The sequence below is a fragment of the Rhipicephalus sanguineus genome, chromosome 11 (genome assembly GCF_013339695.2).
Source record: "Rhipicephalus sanguineus isolate Rsan-2018 chromosome 11, BIME_Rsan_1.4, whole genome shotgun sequence".
Lineage (NCBI taxonomy): Eukaryota > Metazoa > Arthropoda > Arachnida > Ixodida > Ixodidae > Rhipicephalus > Rhipicephalus sanguineus.
The window spans coordinates 97164531-97180115 of NC_051186.1; the positions used below are offsets into that span (position 1 = coordinate 97164531).

At 47.5% G+C, this 15585-nt stretch overlaps 1 protein-coding gene across 1 annotated transcript; it reads left to right on the plus strand.

Annotated features, from left to right (window-relative positions):
• The first annotated feature begins 6661 nt into the window (after nt 1-6661).
• LOC119375250 (sulfotransferase ssu-1) lies at nt 6662-7606 on the plus strand. The gene has a single exon (XM_037645433.1). The coding sequence runs from the start codon at nt 6662-6664 to the stop codon at nt 7604-7606; it is 945 nt and encodes a 314-aa protein (XP_037501361.1).
• Nucleotides 7607-15585: the final 7979 nt, after the last annotated feature.

The window sequence follows — 15585 nt, forward strand, 5'->3', positions numbered from 1 at the left end:
AAACGAAAAAATGGAGCGTATTAGGTGCACTCTAAGCTGTGCTGACGCATCGTGTGGAGTCTAGCACAAACCCATAGCCTGTTGTTTAATCTGGTGAAGTGTAGGCAAACCGTACCAGCTGCCATTTAGTAAACATCATTCTGACCCCGCACACAATGAACTTTTTGGATTCTGGCTACGTCACATGTGCAGCCGTTTAAGCGCGCCATACAGTTTCATCAGTATGATGTAGAGAAATTCACCTGCTTACATTTCTTTCTTTTTCATGCACGCCCACCTCTGTTGCACGTGCACTAGCGCTTCACTTAAACTGTTTGACAGGCAGTGCAACCCAGTCAGCGTTGTTGCCACGTCACCGCTGACCCCTAAAGTAGCCCGCATTACTGAACTGCTTGCAAAGGCTTCTTTCTAAATCGCAAGGCCTTAACCTTATCACCTCAACCGACTTCAGAGTTTTCCCAACATAACGGGGCAATTAGGAAGCGTCTGACTATTTACACGAAGTGAGAGGTTTGCACTCAGTCGTTGCTACAAAATCTGAAAGTTAGCGACGCCGTAGTTTCCTTTTAACCGAGGCGAAATGCTGTGAAGGTTCTCGTAGTCTCATAATGAATGCGGGTCTGTCATAGTAGTGGTGACAACAACATTAGTGCATTATTGCGAGAAGGTGCCTGCTTATACTGACCGTCATGTTTTCCGCGATTGTCTGAAATGCTGGCGATGATCGGTGCTGCATATTCCCAGCAGCTGTATATCGTCTCCAGAAGGCCACATACGAACCGTCCTACAAAATGAATCGCGCAGCCCGAATTCTAGCAGGGTTAAATACTGTTGTGTGGAAATGTCAAAAAATAGCTCAATGTATAATATTTAGACTGAAGCAGCGAATTGGACCCAAAACAACAAAAATGGCAAACCGGAAAATGCGTCGTCCTCTTTCTATTTTTCCGCAAGACAAACGGCTCATAGTCGTCCGTGATACCCGAGTAACACCTTCGGCTGCCTACAGCTGGTATTCTGCGCATATGCCGTCCTAGCCAGAACAGCACACCATACAATGTGCTGAAAAAAAGGTGCACGTCCTGTGTTGCGGCCTTTCATGCTTATATTCTGAACCGCAAATGGCACTGAGCTCTTTCACGCTAGCGACCCTCTTGCTTCTAACAAACAACCATGACCCCTTTTTATACGACTACTACGCACTCCATTGTTTGGAGTTGTTATTTTTTACAATCCTAAAGCACATTTTGCGTAAACTCACACCCTCATTTGCCGGCCTTCTGAAGAATATTTAACTGTTCATTCAAGTCTGAACAGGGTTCACGCAGTTTCACTGCGCCAATTGCAAAAAGGAACGTACTCCGCTCCTCATCACATTGAGGGAGGAGGAGGAGAAAGAGAGAAAGGAAAGGCAGGGATGTTCACCAGTCTAGAAGGACCGATTTGCTACCCTGCACTGGGGGAAGGGATTGGGGAGATATAAAAATAGAGAGAGAGAGAGAGAAGGAGAACACGCACGCACAAAAGGTCGCACACATCTCACAGTCATGCTAACGTCGTTAGTCTATATCCGCCGGTGCAGGTCGGATGTCTTCAAGAAGTTGAGCACTGCCTTCGTCGCCTTCACCCGCGATGACCTCTCAGGACGACATTCCAGAATGTTTTTTTCCGTCATCGGTCTGGAATCTATGCGAGCAAGAGCGACTGCGAGGGATTTTCTCTCCACATTGTAGCGAGGACAGTCGCAGAAGATGTGCTGTAGTGTCTCCTCGCTACCACAGTTGTGACAAAACGGGTTGTCAGCCATTTGGATTCGAAAGCAGAATGACTTTGTGAAAGCCACCCTTAGCCATAAACGGCAAAGCAGAGTGGTATCATTTCGGCGTAGTCCCGTAGGTGTCTGAAGACGCAAAGTGGTCGGGCAGTGGCGGTGGTGGTTGTGCAGTCTGCTTGCTGTATTACAAGTGGAGGAAGCCATTTCTTGTGCAGCCACTCGAAGTTGGCTAGCAGCATCGGTCCTTGGTAGGGGTATTGTCTCGAGCCGGTCACCTTGAAGAGCTCATCGAGCAGCATTGTCGGCGTGTTCATTGCCTATCAGGCCGCAGTGACTTAGTAGCCACTGAAATGTCACGTGGTGTCCTCTGTAACGATGTATGGAGGAGATATCTAACCTCGAAGACCAACTGCTCGTATGGTCCGTGTCCCGGGGCTGATAGCAAAGATTGCAGGGCTGCCTTCGAATAGCAGAAGATTGACCATCGTTGAGGCTGTTCGCGGTTGACTACACAATGTGCAGCGCGAAGAGTGGCAAGTTCTGCTGCTGTCGATGTCGTTGGGTGGTCTGTCTCGAAACTGACGCTGATAGCTTTCGCTGGACGACCACTGCTCCGGACGAACACTGGAGGGTAGTTGACCCATCGGTATAAACATGCACATGATCAGCGTACTTCTCGTGTAAAAGAATCAGAGATAGCTGTTTCAGCACTGGAGATGAGAGCTGATTTTTTCTGATTCCCGGTACGCTGAGGTGCACTTCAGGTCCAATGAAGCATCAAGGAGGTATTGCTGGCTTAGATGCGGGGCTGAAGCCTGACGGAAGGTGGGCTGATTGGTTTGCAATCGTTGCACAATACGATGCCCGTGGTCTTTCTGAAGGCAATGTTGCTAGGTGGTGGCAATGGGCCCGGGAAAAATGCCTGATATGAGCTCTCAAGGCTTCCACCGCAATGTGCGTTTGCATAGGTTGGTCCCGTGCGATAGAAATAGTCGCCTCAGTCGACGCGCATTTTGGCAAGCCAAGGCAAACTCTGAGAGCCTGAGCTTGTACAGCCTGCAGAGTGCGAATATTTGTCTTGCATGTATTGGTCAGTACAGGCAGACTATATCTCAAGAAACCGAGAAACAGTGATCTGTACAGTTCCAACATTGCGTCTACCGACATCCCCCAGGTTTTTCCACCCAGGAACTTGAACAGCTGGGAGACTGCTGTCAGGCGCTGTTTCATGTAAGACACATGCGGGCTCCAACGCAGGTCTCTGTCTATGATTATACCCAGAAAACTGTGGTTTCGGGCATAAGCAATGGTCCGTCCTTCGATAGAAATGGCATAGTGCGTCATTGGTTTACGTGTGAAGGCCACTAATCCACATTTTCCGGGGATATTTTAAGGCCTTGCATCCCGAGATAGCTCGCTGTCAAACTTGCAGCTTTTTGAAGCCTCGCTCGTATCTGGAGGCGTGGGACGGCTGATGTCCAGATACATATGTCGTCTGCGTATACAGATGTCTCCATCGTGCAATGCAGGGATCCGGTAATATTAATGAGAGCGAGATTGAACGGAGTAGGACTTAGTACTCCGCCCTGAGGAACGCCCCTGCAGGTCGTGTGGTTGGGCCGTCGTCGGTTGACACAAAGAAAGATCTTGCTGTCAGGTAGCTAGCAATCCATCGAAAAACTCGACCGCCCAGGCCAACCATCTCAAGGGCGTCGAGAATGGCCTCGTGTAGCACGTTATCGTATGCGCCTTTTACATCTAGGAACAAGGCTGCAGACAAACGTTTGCGTGATTTCTGCTGTTGGACGTACGTTATGAGGTCAATGACATTATCGATAGATGAGCGATCCCGTCGAAAGCCAGCCATGGAGTTCGAATAAACCTTGTAATGTTCAAGATACCACTCGAGGCGGCTAAGGATCATCCATTCCAGTATCTTTCCAACGCAGCTGGCCAGTGCGATAGGGCGGTATGAGGCAAGTTCAAGTGGGGACTTGCCTTGCTTCAGAAGTGCTACCAAACGACTTGTTTTCCATTCGTCAGGAACACTGCCCTCTTGCCAGGATGCGTTGTACAGACGTAGCAGCTCTCCCCGCGCAGTCTTACCCAGATTTCAAAAGAAGATTCAGCGTCGTATGGACAAGTTAGCCTCCGAACGTTGGAGAACGTTTTGTCTGACACTAGACCCCCGCAAGCCCCTGTCTCACATCTGGAGAACGGTGCGTGGTCTGCGCTGCATTACTGAACAGTGATTTCCGTTCAAGGCGCTTGCGCTCTTCGAAAAGCGGCGAGACATTGATGTCGCAGAAGACTTTTGCGCGAGGATAGCAGACCAAGTAGTTCGTCGAGGTGCTCTGGCCGGAAGTGACGCCCCTCATTCCCGTGACGGCCGCATGAACCTTCCATTTACAATGGAGGAGCTTGAGGCGGCACTAGCCCTATGCAGGCGTTCTTCATCACCGGGGCCAGATGGTATATCATATAATCGCATTGAAAATATCCATCCAGAAAGGGAGGTCAGGAAAGACTGTAATGCATGCAATGGCCTCACTGGGACGAGACACATGCTGGCGGGTTGCCCTGTGACTCTCTCAACCCCGAAGAAAAATGGCTTTACTCGAAGAAAATGTTAAGGAGGTCATCGTCTCAAGACCAGCCCAGAGGGCCCACGATGTCGCTGAATGGCTAGGCCTGATGGTGTCATCGTGGGCGCGGCCCACTTCAGCCAGAAAGGGTCGAACCTCAAGATTTGTTTAAATAAAAGTGTTCACACACACACATGAGAAACCGAATGGCGATGCACTATGGTACCCGTGAAACCAAAACTCGTAAAAATGTCTAAATCAGTTCTCCGAATAATGTCGTAGATAAACCAAAGTATAACTTTTTCTTTTTTCAGTTTTGACTACTGCAGTATGTTGCATGGCGTGCGGTAACACCGTCCGTAATATTTCGTCGCAGTTGTACGGCATGCATGTATACAAGGAGCATGTGCGCAAGAAAGAAGACTCAGGTTGAACGTTATTCAGTCGATGTACAATACCTTGCTATTGCTACTCTGACTCGAACACTGGCAGTTCACGCAATTGTGTAGGAGTGTGTCTCACTTTTCCAGAACAACTGAAAAACACAATAACGAAAGTTGCAAAGCACGCAGAAAGCCTGCGAAACATTCGGATAAGCAGAGTTCATGTCAATACAAGACTGAAACCTGCAGCAAGAAACTCCTAACGCATGCGGACAGTTGCGCTTCCTTGTAAGTGCTTCAAGGAACGGTGCTAAAAATGCTGTAGCGATTGGTGTAATTCTAAATCCTGCGCTACATGCAGCTCCACTCCTGCGAAACCTTAGAAGGTGCATAGCACGGGCACCCAGCGATTCCCATTCGTAGAGTTGCCCCTGATGCGCTTACCAAACAGTCGATGTCGTCAATATTTTATGTAAGCATGCAGGGTTTCCCCGGCCCAAGTAGCATCTTGTAAGGCAGATTCGCAACTCTGTGTGCGACATGCGCGCTGCTTTTCGCTGCGCTTTGTCGCTGTGCTGCTTGTTACGACAGTTGAGATACGTGTCGTCTGCAGCGAGTTTCATCAGGTTATTGCCCCTGTCAGATGTAGCGACGAAGGCGCCGGTGGGATTAGCGATCGCGCGCTGATCACGCCCCATAAAATCTACGGAGGGTTCACAAGCCGTGACCCTAAAGTGCTAACCACTTAAAACGCCAGGAAATACACAAAATGCACACAGTGCTTAGGCATGTGCGTTTTGGTTGATTGCTTAATTACTTACTTAGAAGTATTTGTCCTTTCTTTGTGTCTATTCAGACTGCGAATCTCTTTTTTATGGACGGCAAAATCGTGCCAAAATATCCTAATGAAAACCGCATCACTAAATCCTGAATCCTTTCCCATCCAGAAATGTTGCAATGTATGCGCAAGCACACCCAAAGTCGAAAAAGTGCCACGTCTGTTGTATTTATTGCATACCATCGCTCTTGCAAACCGTTAACCTCGAACAAAACGTGTATAGGGAGCGGTGGCACCATCGCCTGCCGTATTGCACGCCTATCACAAGATCTCCCTACCACTGGTTAATATTCACTATGGTTGGATAAACAGTATCATTTCGCTAATGTACGGTAAGGAAGTGTAAGTGCAACATTTCTGCCACGGTGATACAGGGGTAAGGGCGGTCAGCAGTTGACCCGACAGACGCGGGTTCGATCGCGGTCGAAACGCACAACTCCAAAGTATTCCACTACGGAGGTGCGCTGCAAGTGACAACAAAGGCCATAACGAATGCGGGCACCTTTTTATTTCTTTTGGGGCAGTCGCCACCTATTTCCTTCCACAAAAAGCTGTCAGAGTGGATTTTCTTTGCGCAAAAAGCAAAGCTGTTACAATTGTTTAATGGTCGCTGTCAAAATATGACCTTTTAAGAACTTATACGGAATATTTTCAAAAATAGAAGAAGCATTTAGGCACCATGCTTGCGAACGGAACAGTAACGAGCCCGTCGCCTATGTAGCCAAAACACGGGTCATTTTTAGTAGCAAGGTTCAGCAATATTTTCTCAAACCATTGTTTAATATCAATTTCGAGGTGCGACTTTCGAGGCACGTCTGAGGTATTTACAAGAGCGAAATGATACTATATTTTCTTTTTTAACATTATCATATAGCATGCCGGTTACTTGGACCCAGTTGGCCTCCCTGCCATTATTTTCGCTCTTTCTATTTTCACTGTCACCACGCCCCACAGTTGCGTTTCTTCTCTTTCCAGGACACGCCAGAGATATCTTGAATTTCACTCACATTTCTCTTGCATTTACATAGCTGCTCTGCCCTCACTATTCTGATTCTTCTCGTGCAGGCGGACGTATACCACGATGGACACTGATGATTTCATCAACATTGACAACGTCCCTATGCTGACCATCTTTCCCGAAGACAACGTGCGTTCGGCCATGCAGTATGAACCCAGCGCAAGCGACGTCCTTATCGTAACTTACCCTAAATGTGGCACTACGTGGGTTCAGTACATTGTGGCTCACATTTTGACCAAAGCGGAACCGCCCAAGAAACCGGCTGAGTACATGCTCTGCTCTCCACTGGTGGAGCTGCTGGGGGCAGAGAGTGCCGTGAGAGCCGAAAGAAAAGGACCCTTAATCACGCACCTGCCGCTCAGCAATATGGTGTTCTCCGAGCAAGCGAAGTACATTTACGTTGCGAGAAACCCGTACGACTGTTCAGTTTCGTGCTATTATTTCTTCAAAGGCCTCACATCAAGACGCATAAAAGACGTATCCTTTGGCACGTTTCTGGAGCATTTCCACTGCGGGAGGACACTCTGCGGCGACTACTTCGACCACCTTATTCCCTGGTACGAGATGAGAAGTGAACCTAACGTGTTTTTTATCACGTACGAGCAGCTGAAGAAGAACAAGGGTGAGGTAGTTCTCAAGATTGCCGATTTTCTCGGCGATGAACACGGTAGGGCCTTACGCGAGGACAAGCAGTTTTACGAAAAGGTGTTGCAGTCTTCAAGTCTTGGAAACATGAAGAAAGTCTTTGACTACACCCCTGTTGAGCGCGTAAAAGCACTGGGAGAACTTCCCCCGGCAAAATTTCTCAAATCTCTCGAATCCTTCAAGGGAATGACCATAGATATGAAGGCGATGCACGAAGGAGCAGCTTTCGTGCGCAAGGGGGACGTCGGAGACTGGCGTAGCCACTACACAGCAGAGCACATTACCAGGACTAAAGCATGGATAGCGCAGAAGACCAAGGGGTGCGACGTCATGAACTTGTGGAAGGACTTGGATCTTCCGTAATGAGAACCAGAGGCCCTATTCATGGACGAAGCTTTTCGGAGACATTGCTCTGAGGGCACGTTGATGCGGTGGTTGAGAAGAGGCGTGCAAGTACTTCCTCTAGTAATTGGACAACGTGAGATTACGTTAAGCTAAAGCGCCACTGTTGTCAAAAATGAACATCACTGCACACAGGTCCAAGGTTGGCTCTCCTTTAGATGTTACGTGACTGTTTAACCACGTCCAGTTGCAGGAAATGTGTGATTTAAATAACGCCTATATAAGCAAATGATCACTCAATCTTGCTTTGCCGTAGGCAATTATTGAATGGGATAGTCTTCCGGAGAACTTAGTCAGTATTGGTAATTTAAGCAATTTTAGGGCCGAGGCAACGGCCATCCTATCTAATTACAAATGTGTTATTAACTATTGTATAAGGATGTTTTTGTTTTCGTTTTACTGTTCCGTACTGAGAGTCAATAAGACTCGTATAACGAGGTTCTCATGCTCCTGTTATTTTTGGCCTACTTATGTAATGCCCTCTTCACACAATGCTCCAATGTAAGAGCCTGTGAGGCGATAATAAAAAATAAATAAATAAATTGTGACAACGAGAAACGTGGTTAAGAATCAGCCAAAATCAAGTTATCATGTAAGACCTAATGAATAGCGCTAAAGTATGCAACCGAGGGAAATAGCCCGGTTTTCCACCGTTCTTATTATGAAATTCTTAGTCCTAAGGGTTGTGCGCATATATATGCCCAACAAAGTGGGCGACGTAACGCCTTCCGTCGTAGCGCAATTGTGAAAGCGTCAGACGCGTAATTCGAAGGCTGCGGGATCGGGCCCCACCGACGGAGGGGGCGTTCCTTCGTCCACAACCCTTTCGGCCCTGGCGGTGTAATGACACCATCACAAATTCCCCCTAGCATCGGAAATGAAACAAAACTGCCCATTCTTGGGGGAATACTTCTTCAATATCCCCACTGCCATTGACACCAAAATGGTGACATGCTTGCGGTGCTAGCCGCAGAGAAGAAGAAGTTACCGAAGTCATGGGTGACGCCGACAGGTCACAGGCGGTGAGCGCCATTTTCGGGACGATACCGAAGCTGTTTGTGCCCCTGAAAATGAGCGTGGTTCATTTTGTGTCCTTGAACAGCCGGCTATTTTTTATTTCACAAGGGCCCCTGCTCCTGGTTTATTGTCTGTGGTTCCCCTTGGTTACGTCTAACAAAAAAAGACGAGCGCATCAAACAATGCCCCTTCCTTCGTTCTTAAAATCAACTGGGCTTCTCTCGTGTATTCAAAGCAAGGCTTTGTCACGGTTTCATTGTCACGGTTTCATTTCACTGCCGTTTTTAAATTTAAATTAACTCGATTTTGAGTTTGTAAGTGTCGTAACCATGATACAATTACGATGCGCGCCGTAATGGAAGACTCAAAATTAATATTGACCTGCTGGGAAGTTTTGACCAGCACCGAAATCTAAGTGAACGAGCGCTTTTAGGTTTGGGTCCCCACTGAAAAGCAGCCATTGTGCTATTCGAAAGTCTTTGGGATAATATTGGGCAAAGGTGATAAGGATGGTCTCCAGAACGCGAGTCCGAGCACCCTGCAATGTCTTTAGTATTCATTGTGCCGAACTTAGCGTCCATAGATTAGTACTTTTATTATTTTCATTTCGTTTCGCGCACGCGGAATATTAATCACTAAAGATGTTGCACTTTTACGATTTTCGCGAGGACGTTAAATTGTGCTTGGTTTAATATCATGATTGTGATATTTAATCGCCTATTAATTCAAATATTATCCTGCACTTTGGTCTTTCAGTAATAGAACTGGTACCGGTAATAAAAACCTTGGGTGTTCTTTTTGAAGAAAATATGCAGTGGAACGCACATATTAATCTCGTCTACTCCAAGCTTTCGCGAAAAGTGGGTATTTTAACAGGCTTTCGTTACTTCCTACCAAAGCACACCAAATTGCTTTTATACAATTCCCTTTTCTCATCTACATCAACATGTGGCTATCTAGAATGGGGCACAACGACTGACACAAACTTGTCCAAAAATCCATCGGCTGCAGAAAAAAGCCGTCAGAATCATCTCCAATGAACTATATGATGCCCATACAAAGCCTATATTCGAAGATCTTTGAATAACATCATTGTCGGACCTGTTCAACACACTTCTATTGAAACGGTATGATGAATACTGCAGAAGTAACGACTCTTTTCTAGAAAAACTCGCCACCTTAACTCCACATGCAAAGACATACGCCACACGAAGCAGTCACACATGGAACGTTCCCTACACTCGTTCAAACTATGGCCGCCAAATGCTGATGCACTTGCTGCCACAGGCTCTTAACTCCTCCGTTAATACGATAAACTAAGCAGTTAGGTAGCCTAGCATAATTACTGAAGGTATATTCTATAAGTGCAATTTCCGCCGGCACCATTTTTAGTCCCGTCATCTAAATCTAAATGTAAACTGACAAATGAACCTACCAGCCGTCACTATATTTATAGGCTTTTCCTTAATACACGTATTGATTGTCCGCTGCTGTTTTGCCTTGTAGTTTTGTAAACAGGGTGTTGGCCTTTGTCAAGCCGTTAAAGGCTTTTTGCTAGCACCCTGTAGCCTCACCAGAGTTGTATTCTTCCCTGTTGATGCTGAAATAATAAATATCGTTTTCTGCCATGCCATCTCTAGGTCTTTTTCGTTGTTGCAAAGAATACGTGTTCCAGCAAAGCTTTCTGCCTTTTAAGCATTAGGGAAGTAGGTCGCGGCATACCGGCTCAACATTCAGATGGAAAGATTCGGCTGTGCAACTAGAAACACTGCTCTGCAAGGTGAACGAGGATGCATTACCATTATTAACCTCTATCTCTGCCTTCTCCCTTTCGTATTCCCTTCCTTCCTTCCGATGCAGATAAATAGCCAACGGGTGAGTAAGAAAACTTGGGGCACCTACGCCCTTGTGGTGGGAGGAGTGAGGAAGTAGCGGAGCTGTTGGCATTACCCTATGCATAATACATAATACACATGATATACATAATATATAATATAATATGATATACATAATACACATGGCTATGCCATGCTTTACCCTTTCCCATCCTCCTATATCTACTCCTAACGCTCACTTCATTTCCCATCTCCTTGCTTTACTATTTGTGGCTATGGTGTGCTTTCCTCGTCTCTTTTTCTATGAGCCTTTCTTTATATCTGTACTTGAGTCTGTCTCTTTTCGTTTGATTATCTCTTTTTCTGGCTTGCTGTCTCCGTATTGATTTCTGGGTCTCTCTATCTTTTTGTGTATTTCTCCCATATCTTTATCTCTAGTTTCCATGTCTATGTTTGGTCTCTCGCCCATCCGAGTTATTGCGTCCCACGCCGGGAAAATCTGCGCGCGTGTTCTTGGAGCGAAGCAGAACACGAAGAAGAGGATGAAGGGATCGCGCGCTGTTGACGATGTTAACAGTTTTTGTTCGGGATTAACGGGGATTCTCGGAGCATTGAAAACTCCGCTGTTAAAAAAAAAGCTCGCAGAATCTTACAAATACTTGAGACTTCGTACTTTAAACCAGCTGTTCGAGACACGAACGCTCGTGTAATCTTCGAAGCCTGCTTGAGTCCACCTCAAGTGATCCCATACAAACTAATAAAAGCGCCAATCAGAACTGCATGCCCTCACCATAGCTCTGCCGAAGCCCTATGGCGTGCCCAGTAAGCGCATGCCTAAGTTATAAACCCCATGAAATTTGGGCAAATAAGCAAGCGGATGAGAACGTTCTGCAGTACAAGGTAAGGAAGCCCATCTGGGTGCATTTTTATTCATTGTACGCGTGTTGACTGTGGCGATATGCTTTGCCAATAGCCTGCTTCCAGCGGATTCGCCTGCGTCATTGTAGCAATGAGCTTCTGAGCGTGTGACGAGAACATGTCTACAGCTGATAATGAAAAAGTGTCCGTACTCTTTACACAAATAACATACAAAGCTAAAGGGCGTAGCGAGACTGCTGTCACTGGAAGAATACGAAACTAAAGTTAGCGCTCTCCCCAAAATAAAAAAAAAAAACATGATTGATCCCTCCATCATAGCAATCTGTATCCGCGATGCGTAGCGCCTATAGGGGCGCCACTGAAAGCCGCGTAGCGGCGGCCGTTGGAACCGCATGCGGGTCGCGTAGCGGACGCCTCCTTTCACTGCAAGCATGACGGAAGTGCGCGCGTGCGATTTGCCGCTTGTGCGCGTCCCTGATAATTACTTTTGCGACGATAGTGTGCGCAAAGGAGCCGCGCTTTATAATAGTGGACATGTGTCCGATGTAACAGCTGTGTGGGACGACAATGTCACTATACGCGCCAAGTGTTTGCCAAGACAAGCGTCAACAAGCTTCCTTACCAAGTGGAGCTCATCGTAAGTACACCTCTTTCTTTATAACGTCCCGATCACTAATGCCTGCATGCGTTTACGCATGAACCAACGTTTTTTCTCGACACAGTAGCTTCGTTACGTGCCATGTGTTTATATAGTAGATTTTGAGGGAGCGCTGTCGCGCCGGCGCATGTATTTCATGGGTGCGGCCACGCGAAGGGTCAGCGTTGGTAAAACTTTGAAACCAGCACGATAAACTTGCGAAAAAATATATCGGCAGCTTGCGCTAGTGGCGCGGGACTCAGTCACTGCGGAGCTGGTGGTCACCTAGCTTGTCATAGCAGCTTGGCTACGTATTTGCTGGGTGTCTTCAGAGAAGAACGTCGGTGCATGTCCGTCGACCCCCTGTAATTTCGCTGAAAAAAATATATTTTGTGGTCTTCACGAATACGTTTAGCTCTTCGACAGCAATTTGTTCGGGAACAAAATTTTCGTCAGAATGAGATGCACCCAGAGACTCTACGGCGATCTGTTTGAAGCGGTTGAAACAGTTCTGGCACAAAATGTCGGTTTCTCTTATGGATGAGGCTTCTTCTGGCGTGCGCCTTCAGGAGGAGTGCGTCTTAGCCGCGCCAGACAGGACTGGCGCCGGCGCGCGCGCAGGCTCCTCCACTGTCGCGCGCGGCTCGCCGCTGCTGGTCTGCACGTTTCGTGAAGGAGTGGCGTCTAGCCTCGCCAGACACACTGTAGCCGCGCGCGCGGCGCAGCTCTTCGCCTTCTGACACTCGCTGAAGCCGCTCGATAGCGCCTCTGACTGGCGTTTGCAGGTGGGTAACGCCAATGGAGAAAGGAGAGCGCAAATGCTGCTCAACAGCGCAGAAGGGCCGAGAGCTATCCATAGGATCATGAAGTAGTTGATTGGCAATTAGCGATTCAGCGTAAACGTAGTAGCGTTCCGCTGAAGGACGGAGCGACATAAATTGGAGAAATAAAAACACGGTATTCGCCTCTTACGACTGCCTAATACAAAGCGCGATTTGCTTCCCTTTTGCGTCTGACAGGCGCATCCAACCGTCCCGTCGCTCTCGCTCATGAATAGCACCGGAAACTTGTAAAAGTGCGTTCGCGGCGAGTTTTTGTATGTGTTTGAGCTGCCGACAACGCAGCAGTTATTTTTCTACATCGCTGAAGACCGAGAGAGTCGTTAAATCACGTTGAAAAACACATCCATCCGTGCACTCGCGTAGACGCTCGATGAAACACTGTTCGCCGGGTCCCGCAAGCGCTTCCGAGCCATGGCGACAGATGGCGTGGTCGGCGCTTTGCGCATCGCCTATACCACGAAAGTAAAAAAAAAATCCACAGCATATCCACGGGGTGAATTGTGATGAGTGGGGCGAAGCTCCGGAGGCTTTCATCGGTAAACCGTGAATACTCCGGGTAATTCTCAAAGTATATGATCAAGTAAACACGTGAGAAACACCGTGCATATTTAAACATCAAACTTTTATTGTACTGTTGGTTTACGTGGTCCATTCCTTACAACGGTCCCCCTAGCGTACGTCGCCGCACTAAATCGAACGATTGCCTTCCACCAATGACACGCGCCATATGTGAATCTTCCGTGAATTCTGCCCAGTACATCATCAACGACGTCAGATCAGGCGCGTTTATACTAAAGGGTCGATGAGAGTCATGGCGACTTGCAGCTCACTTTATTTTGCCTGTACGCTGTGAATTTTATTGTTAATCACCGCACAAGAGAAATCTCACACAAGCATACCTTGGAGGTCAACAATCCTGTGCCTATATATACAAGTGTGGTACAGATTGAAACGGTTTGTGCAGCGCGAGCAGTCGGTTTTTTTAATCAAGAAACTCGTTAGCAGGCGCTGCCTTGGCGCCGGCGTCAGTCGAGGTGAGAGAATGGTGGGGGTACTAGAACACGCACCCTGCCAACGCAGCGAGCGCGGCGGCGTCGGCGTCGCAAGGCGCGAGAGGGAGGGGGGGGGAGCTAGAGCACGCATCTGCAACGTAGCGAGTGCCTCCGCGCCATCTGGGGATCTTTCTGAGAACTAGAGGTGGCTACGACAGCGCCATCTAGTGAACACTCCATAAACTATAGGTGGCTTCCTACTACTACTACTACTACATACTACAAAGGAGGGACAGACCCACACTCAAAGGAGGTTCGCCCCTAAAAGTGTCCTTACATAAGTAGTTGAGCGTTTTAAAGACGATAGTCTTTCTTGGGGAACTTAAACGCAGAAATTTTGGTCTGTCTTTCTGTTTGTCGGCACGTCACTCGATTCAGCCACCCGGCCAAAGTTGAACCACTTGCCCAAGGGCCAGCCATCTTGAATGGCTGACTAGGTTCATACTTGCGTACATTTTTGATCAAAAAGCAAACATTACGCATATCTGAGGCGCAACATCACTACGTAAGTAATAGGTGGTGTGTTCCCTTAAAAGAAGATACATAGATACGTAATTCTAGAGACCCTAGTTTCTTAAGCTGCACTGAAAATGCGACTGCGCTGAAACTTGCATTCCTCCGTGCCCTCTGCACGAGATCATTGCTGTGTTTCGGTTTCGGTTCAGTATTGCACTGTACGGATGCCATAGGGCGCCGCTCTGGCATTCCTGTTTTACCCAGGCGACGTGTAAATAAAAAGTGTGTGGAGAGTACTCGTTGAGTGCGGACGTTTCTTCTGCTTCGGCGCATCGCGCCAAACAGCTTGTTCGGGCTCCCTGGCGTCCCGCCGGTCGCGTTGGTCACCGCCGTCTTCGCCTGCTGCTGCGCCGGGACTACCAGTCCGCAACCACAGCACTCATGTTTCCGATGTATTGCGAGATGGCATCCATATCTCACGCAGCGCCTCTTCCAGCGTTTTTAGACGACATTTTCAGCGAAGCACGCAGATACTCGTCCAATTTTTGTGTAGCAACCTTAACGTGGATGCACCCAGTGACGCTAGGTGGGCATATCTCCATCCCGACGACTAACGTCCAAGATCAACAATTATACAACCTTTGTGGTAGATGTAGTAGTTATCGGGGAGAGTTTAATCAGAGAAAGTGATGACGCCAGCCAAAGATGTCGACTGAGGTCGCCATTCCCAGCGGATAAAGACTAAACTGATCTCAACGGCCAGACTCGGGGGAAACGCAATGCGCGTCGTGCTTCCCTCTAGCCCGGCCGCGATATTTTTTGGCGGCCAGCATAAGCAAAACGCGTTGTAATGAGGCGGTGTGTGCGTCACACAGCTATTTTAAATGCGAAGAATTTCTTAGCGAACCTATGGCACGCTGAGCTATTCTATCTATCTATCTATCTATCTATCTATCTATCTATCATCTATCTCTATCTATCTATCTATCTATCTATCTATCTATCTATCTATCTATCTATCTATCTATCTATCTAGCTATCTATCTATCTATCTATCTATCTATCTATCATCTCTATCTATCTAGCCGCCTACGTCTGGGGTTCTCATGATCACCTCCTTAACTTGGTGTAGACCATAATCGGCATGAGAGGGTAGGAGGATTTGACGAATAGAACTGTTCGGTCATGATGTGAAACCGTGAAAATCCTGCCGCGTACGTCG